At 44.5% G+C, this 20,060-nt stretch overlaps 1 protein-coding gene across 1 annotated transcript in view; it reads right to left on the bottom strand.

Moving 5' to 3' along the window:
• LOC147614073 (protein THYLAKOID FORMATION1, chloroplastic-like) overlaps positions 1–19,312 on the bottom strand; it is a 38,903-nt gene extending 19,591 nt beyond the window's left edge. The window contains exons 1-2 of the mRNA XM_086780615.1: positions 18,848–19,312; positions 18,430–18,697 (exon numbers count right to left, since the gene is read on the bottom strand). Of these exons, the coding sequence (XP_086636741.1) occupies positions 18,430–18,697; positions 18,848–19,058 (479 nt within the window). The 5' untranslated portion in view covers positions 19,059–19,312. The remainder of the gene's footprint in view (positions 1–18,429; positions 18,698–18,847) is intronic.
• Between the last annotated feature and the right edge of the window lie 748 nt (positions 19,313–20,060).

Below are 20,060 nucleotides of genomic sequence, written 5' to 3'. Positions count from 1 at the left end.
TGGAGATCCAGAGTCTGATGATGATTCCCAGTCTATCACTCCAGTTGAACCACCTCAGTCATCTCACAGGAGGTTGAGCCCGCAGCTGGAGTTGAGCCCCCGCGACCACAGGAGGCTCCACGATCTGTTCGAGTACCTAGGTGGTTGATGGACACCCTTCGGGAGTCAGGTGTCACGGAGCTACCCTCCGAGTGGACCACAGAGGACGGCCCTCGAAGATCACATCGAGTTCGAGATAAAAGCAACACGGCGGAGCTTCTTCAGGTGAACTATGCTCTTATGTCTCGTATCATGCGGGATAAAGAGCCCACTTCCGTAAAGGAAGCCCTTTCACAGGATACTTGGAGGGAAGCCATGCAGGTGGAACTTGACGCCATCGAGAAGAACAACACTTGGGAGTTGGTACCGAGGCCGTCGAAGCGGTCCGTCATTGGTGTCAAATGGGTCTTTAAGACCAAGTACGCGGCTGATGGGTCGGTGGACAAACACAAAGCCAGGCTCGTGGCTAAGGGTTATGCTCAGCGGCCAGGCATCGACTACGAGGATACCTTTGCACCGACAGCGCGGATGACCACGATTCGGACCGTTCTTGCCCTTGCTTCTTCTCAGAGGTGGCCCGTGTACCAGATGGATGTAAAATCGGCGTTCCTTAATGGTGACCTGCAGGAGGAGGTGTACGTTGAGCAGCCTCCAGGCTTCATTGTTCCAGGATCGGAAGGGATGGTTTACAGGTTACGTAAGGCCTTGTATGGTCTTAAGCAGGCTCCGCGGGCTTGGAATCAGAAGATTGATTCCTTCTTTATTCGGACTGGATTCCAGAGATCGGTTGCAGATCCGAACCTGTATCTCTTTCGGGAACGCGGCATGGTCACACTCATCATCCTTTATGTGGATGATCTCATTCTCACCGGCGGTCATGTGGAGCACATCGGAGTGACGAAGGCTGCCTTGTCACAGGAGTTTGAGATGACCGACTTAGGCTTACTCCACTTCTTCTTGGGATTGGAGATCTGGCAAACCCAGAGGGGGTTTTTCGTCTCTCAGCAGCGGTATGTTCATGAGTTGCTTGAGGCCTTTGGGATGGAGAACTGCAAGCCTATTACTTCGCCGATGGACCCGAACACAAAGTTAACCGTTACAGATCCTTGTGAGCCAGTTGATGCCTCGCAGTACCGGAAGCTGGTTGGTTCATTGATCTGGTTGCTGAACACCAGATTGGACTTGAGCTTCTCCGTGGGGCTGTTGAGCTCTTTTATGCAGACGCCATTGAAGACTCATTGGGACGCAGGATTGCGAATCTTGCGGTATCTGCAGAGTACGAAGGATCTGGGACTCTTTTACACAGGAGGGAATGGAGTCAAGCTCCAAGGTTGGAGTGACTCAGATTGGGGAGGAGATCCAGACACGAGGAGATCTACTTCAGGATACACTTTTACCCTCGGCTCAGGAGCGGTTTCTTGGAGCAGCAAGAAGCAGCCGACTATTGCCCTTTCTTCGACAGAGGCAGAGTATCGGGCTGCTTGTGGTGCTGCTTGTGAGGTTGTATGGCTGCGGAGGCTGCTTGGCGAGATGGGGTTTCCACAGAGGGAGCCCACAGTCATCCAGTGTGATAACCAGAGTTGTATAGCTATTGCTCGGAACCCGGTTTTCCATGCCCAGACCAAGCATATAGAGATACAGTATCACTTTGTTCGTGAGAAGATCTTGGCGGGTGACATCTTGCTACTTTATTGTTCGACGGAGGACAATGCGGCGGACCTCTTCACGAAGTCTCTACCTCAGGCTACGCTCAGGCGGCACTCCAGCTCCCTGGGGTTGGTTACACAGCCAGGAGCTGAGAGGGGGTGTTAGAAGTCATCTCCTGTCTATTTGTATACACCAGGGCCTCTGTTGTGGGTGTGCCTGCCCGTATATCATTTTTCCACACTCCCCGTATTTTTTCCCTATTTTTCCCATTTTTTCCTAGTGGCTGGAGGGCTGCCAGGTGATGCCAGGACCACTCTGAGGCTGGCCGACTGCATCTGTAGCAGTCGTGGGCTATCTGAGTGCTGGCCGACTTGTTCTGAGCAGATGTGGGGCACGAGATGCTGGCCGACTGCTGTTTTTCAGCAGTCGTGGACATTTTGTGAGTCGTGGGCCTCTTCCAGAGCTGGCCGACTGCCCTCATGGGCTTGTATATATTCCCCCCCATCCTCCTCCACTTTCTCATTCAGTTATCTCCGGGATCTTGTGTATAGAGAAGAGTTTACACACATCTCTCAGTGTTTCTTGTGCTGATTATTTTCTGCAGTCTACTTGCTCTTGTCTACCCAAGTTTGGATATCATTTCCGCTGCATATTCTGACAACATCTACCACCATTCCAGTATGACAGGGATGCACCACATATCCGTCTCTCTCATAGTGAGAGGAACAAAGTATTGAGACAGGACCTATGGCAGCTCTATACACGAGAGACATGGATATTGCCTACACAGCCTCTTCCACCGAAGATGTACTACTACAGAGATCACTTCATGAGTATCACTGATGATGGATTTATAGAGAGGCCTAGATACATGGAGGGCTTTTTACCACACGGCTCCCGAGTAGCTATTGGTCAGCTTAGAGTCTCATCACATCGACTGGAGATCGAGACTGGCAAAGCAGCACGGATCCCCCGAGAGGAGAGGGTATGCAAATTGTGCAGAAAGGAGGTGGAGAGTGAGGAGCATTATGTATGCAGATGCAGAGCATATACAACCATCAGAGAGAGATATCCCATTTTATTCAGAGAGCCACATTCCCTACGCCAGCTCTTTGAGGCAGCAGACCAGCGCATACTGGGGAGATTCATTCTAGACATACTGCGTCACAGAGAGACATCATTACAGGCTCAGACAGCTCCAGAGGGGGGACAACAGACACAGATAACTGCATTTTTTCAGAGATCCACCCCACTCCCAGCCCCTACACAGCAGGGAATTACTCTCCAGAGAGCAGAGACACTCAGAGCCCGCAGGAGACAAAGGACACCTGGCTTTCGGACACCACGCCTATACCAGAGAGAGATGACAGAGATCAGAGCTCAGTTTCACAGAGAGGGTGCGGAGCGACTGGCTCGCTTCAGAGCAGACCCAGGCATGTTCTTCAGGGAGCTGTGGACACCCCCTTCATTGATGTATACCATTTTATACCCCCAGTATGGCATTAGGAATTTTTTGAGGTCATTTTTGGGCCTTGTAAGGAAGTTTGACCGGAATATTCCCTCCAAAAAGGGACACCGGATAAAATTTTTGCAAACGAACTCCAAATTTGTCGGACCTCACATATTTAGATTCTACTCTTCAAAAGCTATCCATTGATATATAACACGATAGGGTTCGGAGAAGGGACAAGATAGATACCTAGAAGATTCCTTTTTGCCTCGGGAAGATTCACGTTACGTCCCGAGGCAAAAAGGAATCTTCTAGGTATCTATCTTGTCCCTTCTCCGAACCCTATCGTGTTATATATCAATGGATAGCTTTTGAAGAGTAGAATCTAAATAGAAGGAACAAGATAGATACCTAGAAGATTCCTTTTTGCCTCGGGAAGATTCACGTAACGTGAATCTTTCCGAGGCAAAAAGGAAACTTCTAGGTATCTATCTTGTCCCTTCTCCGAACCCTATCGTGTTATATATCAATGGATAGCTTTTGAAGAGTAGAATCTAAATATGTGAGGTCCGACAAATTTGGAGTTCGTTTGCAAAAATTTTATCCGGTGCCCCTTTTGGAAAGAATATTCCGGTCAAACTTCCTTACAAGGCCCAAAAATGACCTCAAAAAATTCCTAATGTACAGGATGGAGCTAGCTAGGTTGCATATCATGATTGTATACTCCATGCATATAGCTTTGCCTTCTCCTAGTAGTAGAGCTCCATCCCCTCCCCCACTCATTATACTTTTTGCACACCCAGATTCAGCTTTTTAGTTCACTACTTTTTCATTTTGTTGGGATGACAATGGATACCCCATATAGGTACACTGATTTGTCTCATAGGTCGAGTTCAGTCTTTTGGAAGACGTTAATAAAATCTTTCTTTCTTTCTCTCTCTCTCTCTCTCTCTCTCTCTCTCTCTCTCTCTCTCTCTCTCTCTCTCTCTTTCTCTCTCTCTCTCTCTTCTCTGTCTCATCGTTTCATTAAGCATCTACAGGTGTGCCATAATTAGGCTTACGAGCCGGATCACAAAACACAACTTCCGTGCATGTAATATTGGTATCAGAGCTTTAGGCTGATTCTGAGATATTGTTGCTGCTAATGTTGCACCCACCCACCCAACCACCGACCCAGCCATCCACGCACCCAACGACCATTCCCCACCCACACACAAGCACCAACCTAGCAACGCACACCCGTAGCGACCGTCCCCCAGCCACACGCACGCGCGCGCGCACACACACACACCAACCCAGCCTCCCTCTCATGTAACTATTTGGCCCTCCTACCTCTATTTCACATGATGAAACTCATGCCCACCAGACAAGTGGAAGAAGACATGGATATAGGATCCATAAGGTTTGATTAAGAAAAAGCACCATTCTTGGTCAAAAAGCAAGATAAAGCAAAAAGTCAAACAAGGTTGACTGCGAGCCAAGGGCACAATTGGAAAGAGGAGACTTAGATATACCAAAAAGCTAAAAGGCGCTTTCTCAAAAAGCAGCTCTAAGGCCAAAAAAGCACGGCCTTAAAGCCAGAAAAGCACAGCACCAAAAGTTGAGTAATATTTTATTAATAAAAGTAAAAAGAGTGAAAGCAAAGGCAAAAAGGAAAAAGCAAAGCATAAAAAGGCAAAGCAAAAGCATGAAGGCTTTTTGGCCAAAAGCAGGGTCTTATACAAGTATAAAAAGGATTGGACTTCTTTTGTAGTACCATCAACAAGATCATTAAAGGAGTGACAACCATCATCAAGATTGGGAGCTCATCATTATCATCTTCTTTCATCATCATCTTCAACAAGATTTCGGAAGCATGGTATCCATCATCGCCGGCTATTTCTCGTCCTCCTGTACACCTGTGCCACCCTTTTGTACTTCACCAGTACAGTCAGCGCCATACTCCTTTGCGCCACCTGTTGTACTGTCCACCGCCTGCCTCTGCCACCTGTGCCGCCAACTTCTACTGCTTGTGTCGACCAGCTTCTGCCGCCTATGATCAGTGCCGCCTGGCCGCCTGTGTTCCCCCTGCACGTCTGTCCAGCGCTCCTTGTCAGTTAGTGCAGCCAGCCAGCCAGCAACCGGCACTAGCCAACCAGCCAACACCAGTGCAGCAGCCAGCAGTGCTATTCGCACCCAGCCGCAAGCAGCGCTCTGCTCCGCCTGCTTCAGTCCACATCACTGCTTGCACAGCCAGAGTTACGCCACCTCTACCACCAAGTGCTTGGACACCACCGCCACCTGGTTTCTGCTGGCTGAATCTGACCCCAGCCACCGCCTGATCCACATCTATTGAAGTCAACTGTACGAGTCATTCTATGCCATACCTTACGGTCACAGACTGGATATTAATGTGAGACCACGAGTATTGGACTCAATTCATACTCTCTTGTTTGGAAACTTGTGGGCTGCTTCTACCTCAGTTTTGGGTAACAAGCTCACACAATCAATCACCATAAACCTCGTCATCCACATACATCTCTTGTATACTTCATGTATGGACTTTAACTTGGACATGAACATGGAACTTGGACATGGAAGCTTGAACTTCGACATGAACATGGAACTTGGACATGAACATTGAACTTGGACATGAGCATGGAACTTGGATATATAGCTTTGTTTTGGATCCGGATTTGGACCCGGATCTGGAGTTGGATTGGATTTGGATTTGGACTTGGACTTGGACTTGGACTTGGACTTGGTTGCCAGGCGTTTCTGAAACGGCAGGTATGAAACGGGTTTCATACGTTTTGAAACGTTTCATAAAAGGTAAGAAACGGGTAGAAAAAGGTTTCATACAAAATAGAAAAAGTATGTATATTTTTAACTTGAAATATACAAAAGAAAAAACTGTTGACATAACTCATAAGAGACTACATTGAATTCATTTCAATAAAAACAAAATACATGTAAGATATGATGATATCACAAATCACGTGGGTGATGACTAAACAGAAATCAAAAGGATCACCACGTGGGTGATGAGTCATGACTCAAAATCCAAGATCAAAATAAATAACATGTCCAAATAAAATGATGCTGGCAGCTGCTAGCTGCTATCTGCATGCTCATCCTCATCTGCAGGCGGGCTGACACGAGCGTTGATTCGATGGCAAGCTAGCACACAAAATGGCGAAAAAGTACAAGCGGCCGCCACTGGTAAACGCGCACAGAAAAGGTACGAAACAATTTGATGTGTCGAGCTGTAGGGTATTAAAATATTCATGACGAATAAAAAACACGTTTCGTACAGGACGAAACGTTTCGTACGTTTCAAACCTATACGAAACACGTTTCTATGCAACACTGGACTTGGAACTGGACTTGAACTTGGATCTGGATCTGGACTTGGACTTGGACTTGGATTTGGATTTGGATATTAGATTTGGTACTAGCCCGCCGGTGAGAGATACTTGTGGATCATTCCCGTGGTGTACTCGGCATCAGAGATCTCGTGCCTCGACATCGACATGGACTTGGATATCCTACATCGGCATTTCTGTTTGTTTTGTATTCATTGATTGTATTGATCTTGGAAAGCGTGCCTGTGAATTGTCCTTGAATAAATTCCTAAAAGGGGTCGGGACATGTTCCCCTCTCAATGTGGTGTACTGTGCAAGATCCCTATTCCCTTCTATCTCTCCCCTCTCTCTATATATCTTTATCCCTTGGACACATGGTTGAGTCAGTCACTGCCACGCCCCGCTGGTCTTTCAGTGGTATCAGAGCAAGATTTCTCTTGAAGAAACTTTCTTGGGGTGAGAGAGCCATGTCAAGAGCAGAGGGAGACCAAGGACCTTATGAAGGGAACAACCATGAGGTTGATACATAAATTCTTGATGGGAACCAAGGTCATTAGAAGAGTACCATGACTTTCACCAGTTCATATGAGTTTTTAGATAACTCCTTGCTTGGAGAACCAAAAGGGAACAGAACCAAAGAAGGGCTCAGATATTTGAAAACTTTATCAAGGATCGCCACCGAAGCCGAAGGAGTTGAAGCTGCTAAAGCTTATCTTCATGCTAAAGGAGTCACCATCATAGAAGAATCTAGAGCTACTTGGTCTATTTCTCATGGAGAAGACAGGGAGGCCATTCCTAGGCCTGCTATCTCAAATGCCGCTTCTTTGGAATAGGTAAGGGAAAGAAGAGACACTTGGCTACAAATTGTCCAGACAAGCCAAAGTAAGAACGCAAAGAGATTGGAAGATCATCAGATTGACATCATGCCAAGAAACTCAACAAGAGAAGATTATGAAGCAAATGACCAAGCTATTGGAAAAGGGTTTGATTAGACCTAGCTCATTATCTTTTTGCTTCCCAATCTTATTGGTTCAGAAAAAGGATGGTTCTTGGCCTATGTGTATTGATTACACAGATTTTAACAAGATCACTATGAAGAACAGGTTTCCTATTCCTAGGATTGATGATATCCTGGATAGACTGGATGGAGCCACTATCTTTAGTAGGATCGACTTGAAGAGTGGTTACCATGAAGTTAGGATTGTTCTAAAGGACATTCACAACATACTCACATGAAAACGCGTTTCTGGAGTGAGAAACCTCAAAACGCAAGAACATTTCGAAACGTTTCACAAACTCCTGATTTTTTTGGTTTCTCAAAAAGAAAAGATTCTCAAGGTTAAAAGTTCCTGTTTTTTGAAACTTTAGCAATGCAAAATTATATAGAAAAAAATCTGAACCTTGGCGTTTCTTAGCCAAAGGCCGAAACGTTTTGCCCTGAAACCTCAAAAACCCCGAAACGTTTCTGGTGACTATGATTCACAAGACCACATTCAGGACTACTTTTGGACTCTGAGTATTTGGTGATGCCTTTTGGTCTTACCAATGCCCCGGCTACCTTCAACCAAATGATGGAAAGAATATTCCGAGCACATAGAAAGTTTGCAGATACTTTCTTTGATGACATTATTCTACATTCAAAGAACGAAGAAGAGCATCGAAAGCACTTGGATATGGTATTTCACGAATCGCGGAAGCACAAGTTGTATCCAAATGGCAAGAAGAGTGAATTCTTTTTGTCAGAGATTCACTACTTGGGCTATATAGTGTCCATGGAAGGGGTCACGATGGACCCAGATAAGGTCAAGGCTATTGTGAAATGGCTAGAGTTGACTAGTGTGCATGCAGTTCGAAGTTTCCTTGGCTTATGCTCTTACTACAGGAAGTTCATCAAATGGTTTGTTGTGTTGCTGTGGTAGCAAGTCCACTACATGATTTGACAAAGAAAGCCGTGGGTTTTGGTGGGCCAAAGCTGAAAAAGAATCCTTTGAAGCACTAAAGTTTTCTGCTAGCGAAGAACCGGACTTGCTTATTCCAGATTTATCAAGGCCATTCATGGTAGAGTGTGATGCTTTAGGAGACTGCATTGGAGCAGTCTTGAACCAAGAGGGCCATGCCGTGGCCTATGATAGTCGAAAACTTCAAGGAGCCGAAAAGACCACACCCACATACGAGAAAGAATTGATGGCTATCATTCACGCTTCAAAGATTTGGAAGCACTATCTTATGGGTGTTGAATTTGTTATCAAGACAGATCATCAAAGTCTTAGGTATTTTACGTCTTAACCTAAGATATCAAAACAGCATATAAGATGGGCTAGTTATTTGGCCCAATTTCATTTTCAGATTATGCATACCCATGGGAAAGACAACAAAGTAGCAGATGCTCTATCTCGAAGACCCATGACCCATGCAGTTTCTATGGATTACCATATGAATTTCACTTTGATGAGGGATTCTTGTGCTACCAAAGAGGATTTCAAAGATATTTTGAAACAGATTGCAGAATAGAAATTTGGTGACTTTTTTATGTCATCAAGTAGGGTTTTCTTATCATGCAAACCCAGGTTATGTATGACACAAGGAATATAGGCCAAGGTAATGGAAGAGTGCCATGCTCCTTTCTACATGGGGCATAGAGACACCTTGACTACACTTCAAGCTTTGGGGAGCTACTTCAATTGGCCTACTATGGAAAGGACATTGAACTTTATGATTTGAGAATGTTTGGTTTGTCAGAAAGATCAAGTTTAATAGACAAAACACCAGTAGGATTATTGCACCCATTGAAAGATCTATGGGAGAATATTGCTATGGATTTTATCTTTGGATTGCCAAAGTCAAGGAACGATGGTATATAGACCTTTCAAAATACCAAGAAGATCAACCATGTATGTCATTGGTTGGACCTTTCAGATCATTGGAGGATATAAAATGCCTTCCATGACAATTTATGGAAACCATGTACAGGAGGAGCCTGTATTGAAGCATCCACTAGGGGTGGAAGAACCAAAACAGATTGATTTTTATTCTGTGAGAAAAAGAGGAAAGACACTGGTCAGAAAGTTCCTCTTGGAATTCGAGAGTTATTCGCTATTGGGCGCGAAATGGATGCCATAGGAGTACTCCTAGGACTATCCAAATATACTTCGAGCTTATGAGCATTGAGGAAGCGGTTGGTCTAGATGTATTTGAAGTACAGATATGGGCGTCTTGTGATCAAGACAAATTCAAGAGGGAGGGATTGTACCTCTAGCGCTCTTCATTGTATTGGACTAGAATTGATCATTATGCTACTTATAATGGTTACTTGGACCTGCTCTAGTTGGGTGGCAGCAATGCCGGATAGCCCAAGGAGCAAGATTTGTATATGGGAGGCAACGATGCCAGATGACCCATCGGATGGCAACGATGCCAGATGACCCATCGGATGGCAACAATGCCAAAATGAGATTTGTATATGGAAGGCAACGATGCCAGATGACCCATTGAATGCCAACAATGCCAGATATTTTTGGATTTCGCAGTCGGGCGGTCATTGACCAGATGGCCCATATGATTGTATTGGATTTCGCAATCAGCAGTCATTGCGACCAGATAGCCAAGATGACTGTCATTGCGACCAGATGGCCCAGATGACTGTATTGGATTTCACAGTCGGACAGTCATTGCGACCAGATGGTCCATATGACTGTATTGGATCTCATAGTCGGGCGGTCAATGCGACCAGATGGCCAAATTGACTATGGAAGAACTCTTGGGCGGTCCTAGTGATCAGATGGCCTTGAGGATAGTATGAACGGTCCTAGTGGCCAGATGACTCAGCACAATTTCGATGAAACCAGACAGGATAATCCATGAACAGGAGGATCATTACTTGTGCATTGCATACTCATGTATGTTTGAATTTCTTTGACTGTGTGCTGTTTTTGATCCGTGGACAATGCTTGGATTTATGGCATATAGTCCAACGGGCTCCATACTACTTAGCCAGTACCTGAAATACCCAATAGATGCAAATGATGCATGCTTGTTTGTTGACTAGCCTGTGTCAAGTTTTTGCAGGAGGTAAGTATGCATTTATTTTATCTAACACATGCGACAGGCCATGAAGAAGTACCATCAAGAGCAAAGCTATTGCTCAAAGAAAAGGTATTGAGATATTGCCAGATGAGCAGATGACACCACAGATATGGGGAAAGACCAGATGCACAAGCTCACCAGATGGGGCTAGTACCTTGAAACATAGGGATTTGCTTGATCTACCTTGAAACATATGGATGTATTTGATGTACCTCAAAACACATGGATGTACTTGATGTGCCAGGAACATATGGATATACCAGGGACATATGGATGTACTTGGAAGATATGGACATGCTTGGAATACTTGCGGTCCACAATTGAGAACAACTGCAATGTAAGAGGGAGGGAATGTAACTATTTGGTCCTCCCAGCTCTATTTCACATGATGAAACTCGTGCCGTGTAGGCATATGCTCACTTATGCTAGTGCTATGTGTGAACAGGGCTTAACCAAGGGCACTTTTTCCCACGTGGTTTTTCCCCCTGGATATCAAGTGTGAAAGGACACTCTATCCAGATAACTTTTGTACTTCTATATTATATGGATGTGACACACATGCAAGGGTTGACTTGCATTTTGTGGCTACTACACAATTGAGAACAACTGCAATGTAAGAGGGAGGGAATGTAACTATTTGGTCCTCCTAGCTCTATTTCACATGATGAAACTCGTGCCGTGTAGGCATATGCTCACTTATGCTAGTGCTATGTGTGAACAGGGCTTAACCAAGGGCACTTTTTCCCATGTGGTTTTTCCCCCTGGATATCAAGTGTGAAAGGACACTCTATCCATATAACTTTTGTACTTCTATATTATATGGATGTGACACACATGCAAGGGTTGACTTGCATTTTGTGGCTACCACACATTTGGTGTTTTGGCTCTCTCTCTCTCTCTCTCTCTCTCTCTCTCTCTCTCTCTCTCTCTCATTTCTATGTGAGCTTCTTCTTCCTGCACCTAACCCTAATCTGCAGGAAACATTTCTGTGTGTGTGACTCCACCAACAATTGGTATCAGAGCTGGACTGCTGCTGCCTTTTTTCGTTACCTGTGGATTTCCGTCGCTGGAATCCGTCAAACAAGCAGTCTGTCCGTCAACTCCGCCGCCGTCCATCGCCGCACTGCACCGCCCGAATCCGCCTCCCAGCCGGCGGCACTAGAGGAGAGGTCCGCCGGCGGCACTAGTGGAGAGAGGTCCGTCGCCGCCCGTTTCGGCCTCCCTGTTCAGCGGCACTACTGGAGACAGCTCCGCCGCCGCCCAACTACGCCCTGCGCGCTACTAGACAGACCTCCGTCGCTGCCCAGCTCCCAGGTGCTATCACCCGATCTGTCCCACGCCTACAGTTTTGGTCCCCGCCTTCAGTTCCAACCCCACGCCTTACAGTTCCTCACCTGCAACAGACCCTTCCCATCTGACCCCCACCACATGGGCTACTTCAGAGTCCCGTCATTTGTCCTTCGTCATCTCAAGCACATCATCTCAATTGCAATTACTTTTATTTCAAAAAAAAAAAAGGAAGATGATTTTTGCAGACATTCTAGTGCAGGTTTAACAAATTTTGGGGGTTTGGCAAAATTCCCCTTTGCGTGGAAAATTGCAAGAGGCAGAATTGCATAGAAACTATTTGCCGCAAAATTGTTAAACATGCTGCTTGAAAGAATGGGTATTATGCTGAGATACCCACTCAGAAATGCTGCAAGAACTGTACAACACTATATATTTGACAGCAAAGCATAAAGGAGAAAAGAAGATCATTGTTGATTAACACCAGAAATTTGACAAGTACAAAGCAAGACGTGTGGCTAAAGGCTACTCTCAGAAAAAGGGAATAGATTATGAGGAGACTTTTGCTCCTACTTCGAGAATGACTACAATAAGATCAGGGATTGCATTGGTTGCACATAAAGGATGGAAAGTGCATCAATTGGACATCAAAACTGCATTCTTAAATGGGGATTTACAGCAAGAAGTATATGTAAATCAGCCCATTGGTTTTGTTGTTCTTAGTGAGGAACATAAAGTATGCAGGTTACACAAAGCATTGTATGGGTTAAAGCAAGCTCCAAGAGCTTGGTATGATAAAATACATGCTCATCTAACCAGCCAAGGTTATGTGAATAGTCCAGCTGAAAGCACATTGTATGTGAAGAAAACCGGTGCCGATATTCTCATAGTCATCTTGTATGTAGATGACATGCTCATTACAGGGACTAGCAAAGCACAAATTTCAGATTTCAAAGCTGATTTAAAAGCTGAATTTGATATGTCAGATTTGGGGTCTTTACACTACTATCTCGACATACAATTTATGCATACAGATGATGGCATTGTTATGCAGCAAACTAAGTACATAAAAAGTTTGCTAAAAAGGTTTCACATGGATGAATGTAAGCCCATTTCTACTCCAATAGAACCAGGTGTACAGCTTAGTATGCATGATATTGGAGAGCCTTTTGAGGCCGGCATTTACAGCCAGGCAGACAGTGGGATGCCTCATTTACTTGTGTAAGACGAGAACTGACATATCTTTTGGAGTGTCTTTGTTAAGCAAATTCATGCACAGCCCAGGCACAAAGCATTAGCAAGTAGTCAAACACATTTTCGTTATCTTAAGGGTACCCTGGATCTTGGTTTGTTCTATCCCAAGAGGGGCAGCTTGCAGCTTTATGCATACACTAATTCAGATTGAGCTGGTGATTATGATACCAGGCAATCCACCAGTGGCAATTGTTGTTTTCTTGGAAGTTCATGCATATCTTGGTTGAGCAAAAAGCAACCCACTGTTGCCACATCTACTTGAGAGGTTGAGTACAGGGTAGTCTTCACAGCTACAGTAGATTGTGTATGGTTGAGGAGATTACTATCTGATCTTCGTGAGTGTCAGCAAATACCCACCACCATTCTCACTGATAGCCAGAGTGCTATGGCCGTGGCACAAAATCCCGTATTTCATGCACGTACCAAGCACATTGAGATTCATTATCACTATGTCAGAGAGAGGTTACATGTAAGGGAGATCAGTTTATCTTACTGCCCTACACAGGATAATGTTGCATATCTATTCACAAAGGCTTTACCTTGATAGAAGTTTGAAGCTTTCCACAAAGCTTTGGGCTTACTCTCATACAGAGAGTGATCTGCTACCTTGTATAGGTTCACACTTTCACTACAGGGGGGATTTGTAGGCATATGCTCACTTATGGTAGTGCTATGTGTGAACAAGGCTTAACCAAGGGCTTAACCAAGGGCACTTTTTCCCATGTGGTTTTTCCCCTTGGATATCAAGTGTGAAATCCATATAACTTTTGTACTTCTATATTATATGGATGTGACACACATGCAAGGGTTGACTTGCATTTTATGGCTACCACACATTTGGTGTTTTGGCTCTCTCTCTCTCATTTCTGTGTGAGCTTCTTCTTCCTGCACCTAACCCTAATCTGCAGGAAACATTCTTGTGTGAGTGTGTGAGTCCACCAACATGTCGGACACTAGTCAGGTGGAAAGAGACATGGGTATAGGGTCCATAAGGTTTGATTAAGAAAAAGCACATTCTTGGTCAAAAAGCAAGAAAAAGCAAAAATTCAGAGAGGATTTACCACAAGCCAAGGGCACCATTGGAAAGAGGAGACTAAGCCGGACCAAAAAGCTAAAAGGCGCTTTCTCAAAAAGCAGCTCTAAGGACAAAAAGCAAGGCCTTAAAGCAACAAAAGCAAAGCACCAAAAGTTGAGTAATATTTTATTCATAAAAGCAAAAACAGCAAAAGCAAAGGCAAAAAGGGAAAAGCAAAGCATAAAAAGGCAAAGCAAAAGCATGAAGGCTTTTTGGCAAAAAGTAGGGTCTCATACAAGTATAAAAAGGATTGGACTTCTTTTGTAGTACCATCAACAAGATCATTAAAGGAGTGACAACCATCATCAAGATTGGGAGCTCATCATTATCATCTTCTTTCATCATCAAACAAGATATTGGAAGCGTGGGATCTCCGGCTATTTCTCGTACTCCTGTACACCTGTGCCACCCTTTTGTACTTCACCAATACAGTCAGCGCCATACTCCTTTGCGCCACCTGTTGTACTGTCCGCCGCCTGCCTCGTGCCACCTGCACCGCCAACTTCTACTGCTTGTGTCGACCAGCTTCTGCCGCCTATGATCAGTGCCGCCTGTGTTCCCCCTGCACGTCTGTCCAGCACTCCTTGTCAGTTAGTGCAGCCAGCCAGCCAGCAACCAGCACTAGCCAACCGGCCAACACCAGTACAGCAGCCTCCAGCAGTGCTGTTCGCAGCCAGCCGCAAGCAGCCAGTAACACTCTGCTCCGCCTGCTTCAGTCCACATCACCGCTTGCACACCCAAAGTTACGCCACCTCTACCACCAAGTGCTTGGACACCGCCGCCACCTGGTTGCTGCTCGCTGAATCTGACCCCAGACGCCACCTGATCCACATCTATTGAGATCAACTGTACGAGTCATTCTATGCCATACCTTACAGTTGCAGACTGTATATTAATGTGAGACCACGAGTATTGGACTCAGTTCATACTCTCTTGTTTGGAAACTTGTGGGCTGCTTCTACCTCAGTTTTCAGTAATAAGCTCACAGCTAAATCACCATAAACCTCGTCATCCACATACACCTCTTGTATACTTCATGTATGGACTTGAACTTGGACATGAACATTGAACTTAGACATGAACATGGAACTTGGACATGGAAGCTTGAACTTGGAAATGAACATTGAACTTGGACATGAACATGGAATTTGGACATATAGCTTGGTTTTGGTTTGGACCCGATCTGGAGTTGGATTTGATTTAAACTTGGACTTGGACTTGGATCTGGACTTGAAATTGGATCAGGACATGGACTTGGACTTGGACTTGGATTTGGATTCATTGGACTAAGATTCATTGGATTTCGATTTGGATATTAGATTTGGTACTAGCCCGGTGAGAGATATTTGTGGGTCATCCCCATGGTGTGCTCGGCATCGGAGATCTCGTGCCTCGACACAAGCGTGCCCGTGGATTATTCCTGAATAAATTCCTGAAAGGGGGCGGGGCCTGGCCCCCGCTCAATGTGGTGTACTATGCAAGATCCCTATTCCCTTCTCTCTCTATATCTTTCTCTCTTGGACACATGGTTGAGTCTATCACTGCACGCCCCGCTCGGCTTTCACCTCACTTGCCGCATTACGCATGGATGAAACCATCACCCATGTCTTCAATCAATGGTAGCACTCCTCCTAAGTTCTCAATGCCTCAATGGTGATCAATAAATGAATACGGCTAAAGCCTCGACTCCTATTTTTAGTGTCTAATGTTGGTGAGTTAGCTACCAACTCTATCAACCTTAATATTGATGTCCAACTAGGTGGGTGAGTTCACACAATGACTCAATAACTCTGTCCACATTGGGCTACTCATTGGGCACCTGGATATTATTGCAAGGAGTTGGCACAATATCCCTTACAAACACATAAATCTGGACACATACTCAACCACCACACTCAACCTCTAAGCTAGCCAACAGGTAGAAGCATGTCCATGTCACACTCATGAGGCTGTGCACGTAACATTGTATTCAATACATTTAGGATAACTTATTTCTCATAACACTTGAATTTCAAACTATTGGATTCAATGCTATTTTGAGAGCACTTATGGGGCATGTTGTCGATTTGTAGACATATTTTCATGTGTTTGAACTTTGCCTTTGCTATTATGTGAGTTTGAGCAATGTTTCCTATCATGATTCAAGAATCAAGAACCAAGATGACATTTGGATTCTGAACTTGGTTTATAAATATAATGGTTCAATAATTTTCAAAGTTCAAACTTCCTTGCATGTTGTGCTCACAACTACAATGCACGTTTTAAGGATGTAGCAAGTTTATCCAAGCATATAACTGCCAAATCTAGCATTTGGCAAACATGTATGATGTAAAACCCCCCTATTTAAAACGTTTTTAAAACTTGCCAAATTTGTATGATAACTATTATGGCATGTGTTCAAACATAACGGGCTAGTATAGAAGCCGGTCACCCAATTTGTCTTAGTGTGAAAAGGTTATCGGCTTTAAATTGGGTTTGTGGCTCATTTGAGAGAGTTCATTTGTGGAACTCTATCTTGGACAGAGGCCTCCCAAAGGGACCCAACTTTTGGTTAGCCCACTGGCTAGTCACACCAATGACAACCAGGGGTGCGTGGTATGGGAAGCGCAAGCCTTGAGGGTGCGGGCTTTGCAATGGTTGCATTGGTCTCTCGCTTAGGGGTGGCTTACCATATACTTGGTTTAGAGCCTATGGTTGGGTGGCGAGTGCTAGCCAAACCCACCTATGTTCTCGAGGACGTGTGTGCACTTATGGTGCTATAGTATGTGGATTTCAGTGGCTTGGATGTGCTTCTTGAGTTATCAATTGTGAGTATCGATCTTCAGCGGACACACAGGTAAGTGGACTTCTTACATGTGGTTTTTTAGATATGATGCAAGTTTTTTACACTTGTAAAGATTATCCATGCATAAAGGTATCCCCTGTATTAAGCATTTTTAAAGCCCCCTGTATTAAGCGTTTTTAAAACCTCCTAGATTTGTAGGAAATATTTCAAAAACGTTTATGAAACAGGTTTATTGAAATGCTTGATAACTATGGAGCATAGGCTTGAGTGGGTTACACAGTACAAAACGTAACGCAATCAAATGGTGTTGGAGACGAGAGCCAAGCTTGCTGGAAATCTGCAGTAGACCTGTGGCCGGAGAGCAGACTGCTAACAAATGGGTGGAGGACTGCTAAACTATGCTAGCAATGCTGACATGGAAATGTTCATTAGGCAGGCACTGAGTACAAAGCAACCTGCTGGTCTGTCAGATCTGGCGGCCCTAACTCCTTATTTAAGTACTCACGCTGCCCTTTGCCAGGCTGTTGTTGCTGCACTTGTCCCTGCCTTTCACTACAGCATGACTAATTACACATGGAGATCTTTGGCGGCTATAGCTGGACCTTGGAGCTGCCAAGAGCTGCTCAAATGCTGCCCCGTGCCCCTACATGTATCTTGCTATTCTTAAGACATTAAGCCAGTTTCTTGCCTAAGGTTGATACATCCCTTCCATTGGTGTGAAAATCTATGCAATCATGAGCTCACCATTCACTCTATAGTCTACTGCCCTGGTTGAGACCCAGAACAAGAGCAGTTGATTCTGTTTAGCCTAGCTGCATTCATCTGTACTGGAAACAAAAAAAAGTTACATAAGACATTGCGTGAGGACTTAAATGAACTAGCAGGGTACATCAGAGGACTATCAATACATACAACTTGAAGAACTTCTACTTTCTTGTTTGAATTTGGACCTGCATAATGACATGAGGAATCCACCAGTACTATGTTGCCTTCCATTCTTTGAAAGCATTCGGACGAGTTTATGTGTTTTCAAAAATCTCATAGGGCATCTCTACATCAGCTTCGACTGAAAAAAAGAGAGAGCTCTTTTTCTACCCCAGAAGTCAAAGATTTGAACCATACATGTAACTTACCTCAGCTGTAAGATCTTACAAACAGCAACACTGTGGATTTGAAGAATAGGGAAACCAAAGGTGGTATTCCACAGCCAATAGAGTGTTAACCCATCCATGTTTATCTGACATTATAGAGTTACCAATCCCAAAAGGACAAAAACCTAGTAGGCCTTTAACAAATGAGGGAGAGGAGGGCATTGCTTATCCGCGAACATACATTGTAGTGCATACGACCATCCCAAAGCAGAAATTTTCTGCCCAAGCCCTAAATGTCAAGGCAGCCCCTCTATTTTCTCAAGCATGATGCTTGCCAGACCCATACTAATCAAGGACCTGAATAAATTCCATACCTGTACTGATCAGGATCTTCATTAAGGGCCTCAACATATGCTTTGAATATAGCTTCTCGATCCTGGGAACTTGGATACCCATCCATAAGTTGATCATAAACAGTAACAAAGCCTAAGGCAAAGACTGCGTCGTATTTGTAGGTTTGATTGTACCGCATCAAGTGCTGCTGGACAATAAGTTCTTGAATCACATTATTGTAGATACTAGGAATCGGTTTGCGAAATTTGTTGAGAAACGCTGATTTGGTTTCTGAGACAGTGGGTACACCTGCGCAAAAAAAAAAAAGGAATGAGATATATTCACGGGACAAACTTGGTGGAGCCTATGCATCGATGAGAAGAATTATGCAGCAGGAGGAATGCCATCATTCCACCAAGCCACAGTCGTTGCCAGTAACACGCGTATTCGGGCACTTACCATGGGCCATTGCCACACATCGGAAAGGCCTGTGCGAAGAGGTAGCATGCCCTTTGGCATACACGGAACTCAAGAGAACCTCATTGTTGGAGATAAACCTTAGTTTGAGGCCATCAACTGGACGAGCTGCTCCGCGCAACACCCCCACTGAGCACACGGACTGCCCCACGGTCTTAACCGACAGAGACGAGAAGGACGGTATCGCTGCCATTCCGACCTGTGTGGCTTGGCCTCGCCTTTGGCCTTTGTGCTTTGTGGGGGACTATATCATAAGAGGCCCCAAAGGCTTGTGTAATTACCCTCGCACAACAGCAGCAGCAACAACAATAACGGATAGCTACACCTATGTGTCTGTGACTAGGTAGTAGAAACTGGTGGTCGCCATGAAGATGAGGGGCAAAGGCAAACACTGCTCAGAGTTAATCCAGGTGAGACGGGTGGGGAGGGGAAATACTGCCTTATCCAAAAAGCCCATTTGGCACACTTTATTTGTGGATTTTTAAAGAGTTGTCAATCATATGTAAATACCAACTTGCTTGCATTATTTATTTGCACATAAGAAAATACATTTCTTCGCATGAATTTAAAGTGCCCTCTATATTTACTAGCACTCTTCTGGAAAGTTCTCTATTTTAAATCTTAAATATAAATAAAGGGCCAATGGAGACATAGCCTAGCGGCGGTAAGGTGTTGAAGTCCCATTCATGAGGTGCTAGGTTCAAAATTGATGGATGTTAACAGCGTTACGAAAAGCACACACGCACAACACAAGCACAAAGATCCCAAAAAAAAAAAGAAAAGGCTTTTCAAGGGTGAACGAGGTTTCACATACGATGCCTCCACACACACGTAGAGATTTCAATATAATTGTTAATCCATGCCAACATAATTGACTAATTTGTATCAACTTTGCCCAAAGGTAGTGCATGTAGGAGGAAGGTCAGCTGGAGCCAGAGGATCATTCAAACACATTCGGACACGTTAGGGCCACTATAAGAGAAGGGGCCAGAAAGCATGGCTGAAAACTACCCATTTAACCTTCTCAAATGGCAATTCAATGGCCAAACTTTTAGACCTATCTTACTTTTAAGGGTTACCCCTTTTCAAGGCATGCATGCTAAACATTAGCTACCCTTTTTTCCTATCGATAAGAAAAGGGTGGCCTTTTGTGACTAAGAACAAAAGGGGCACCTTTGAATATTGATAGGATAAA

The sequence above is a fragment of the Cibotium barometz genome, chromosome 42 (genome assembly GCF_041138505.1).
Source record: "Cibotium barometz isolate CiBa-2024 chromosome 42, ASM4113850v1, whole genome shotgun sequence".
In the NCBI taxonomy this organism is placed as follows: Eukaryota; Viridiplantae; Streptophyta; class Polypodiopsida; order Cyatheales; family Cibotiaceae; genus Cibotium; species Cibotium barometz.
Note: the sequence above shows the minus strand (reverse complement) of the source record. Positions and strands in the feature narration are given on the sequence as shown.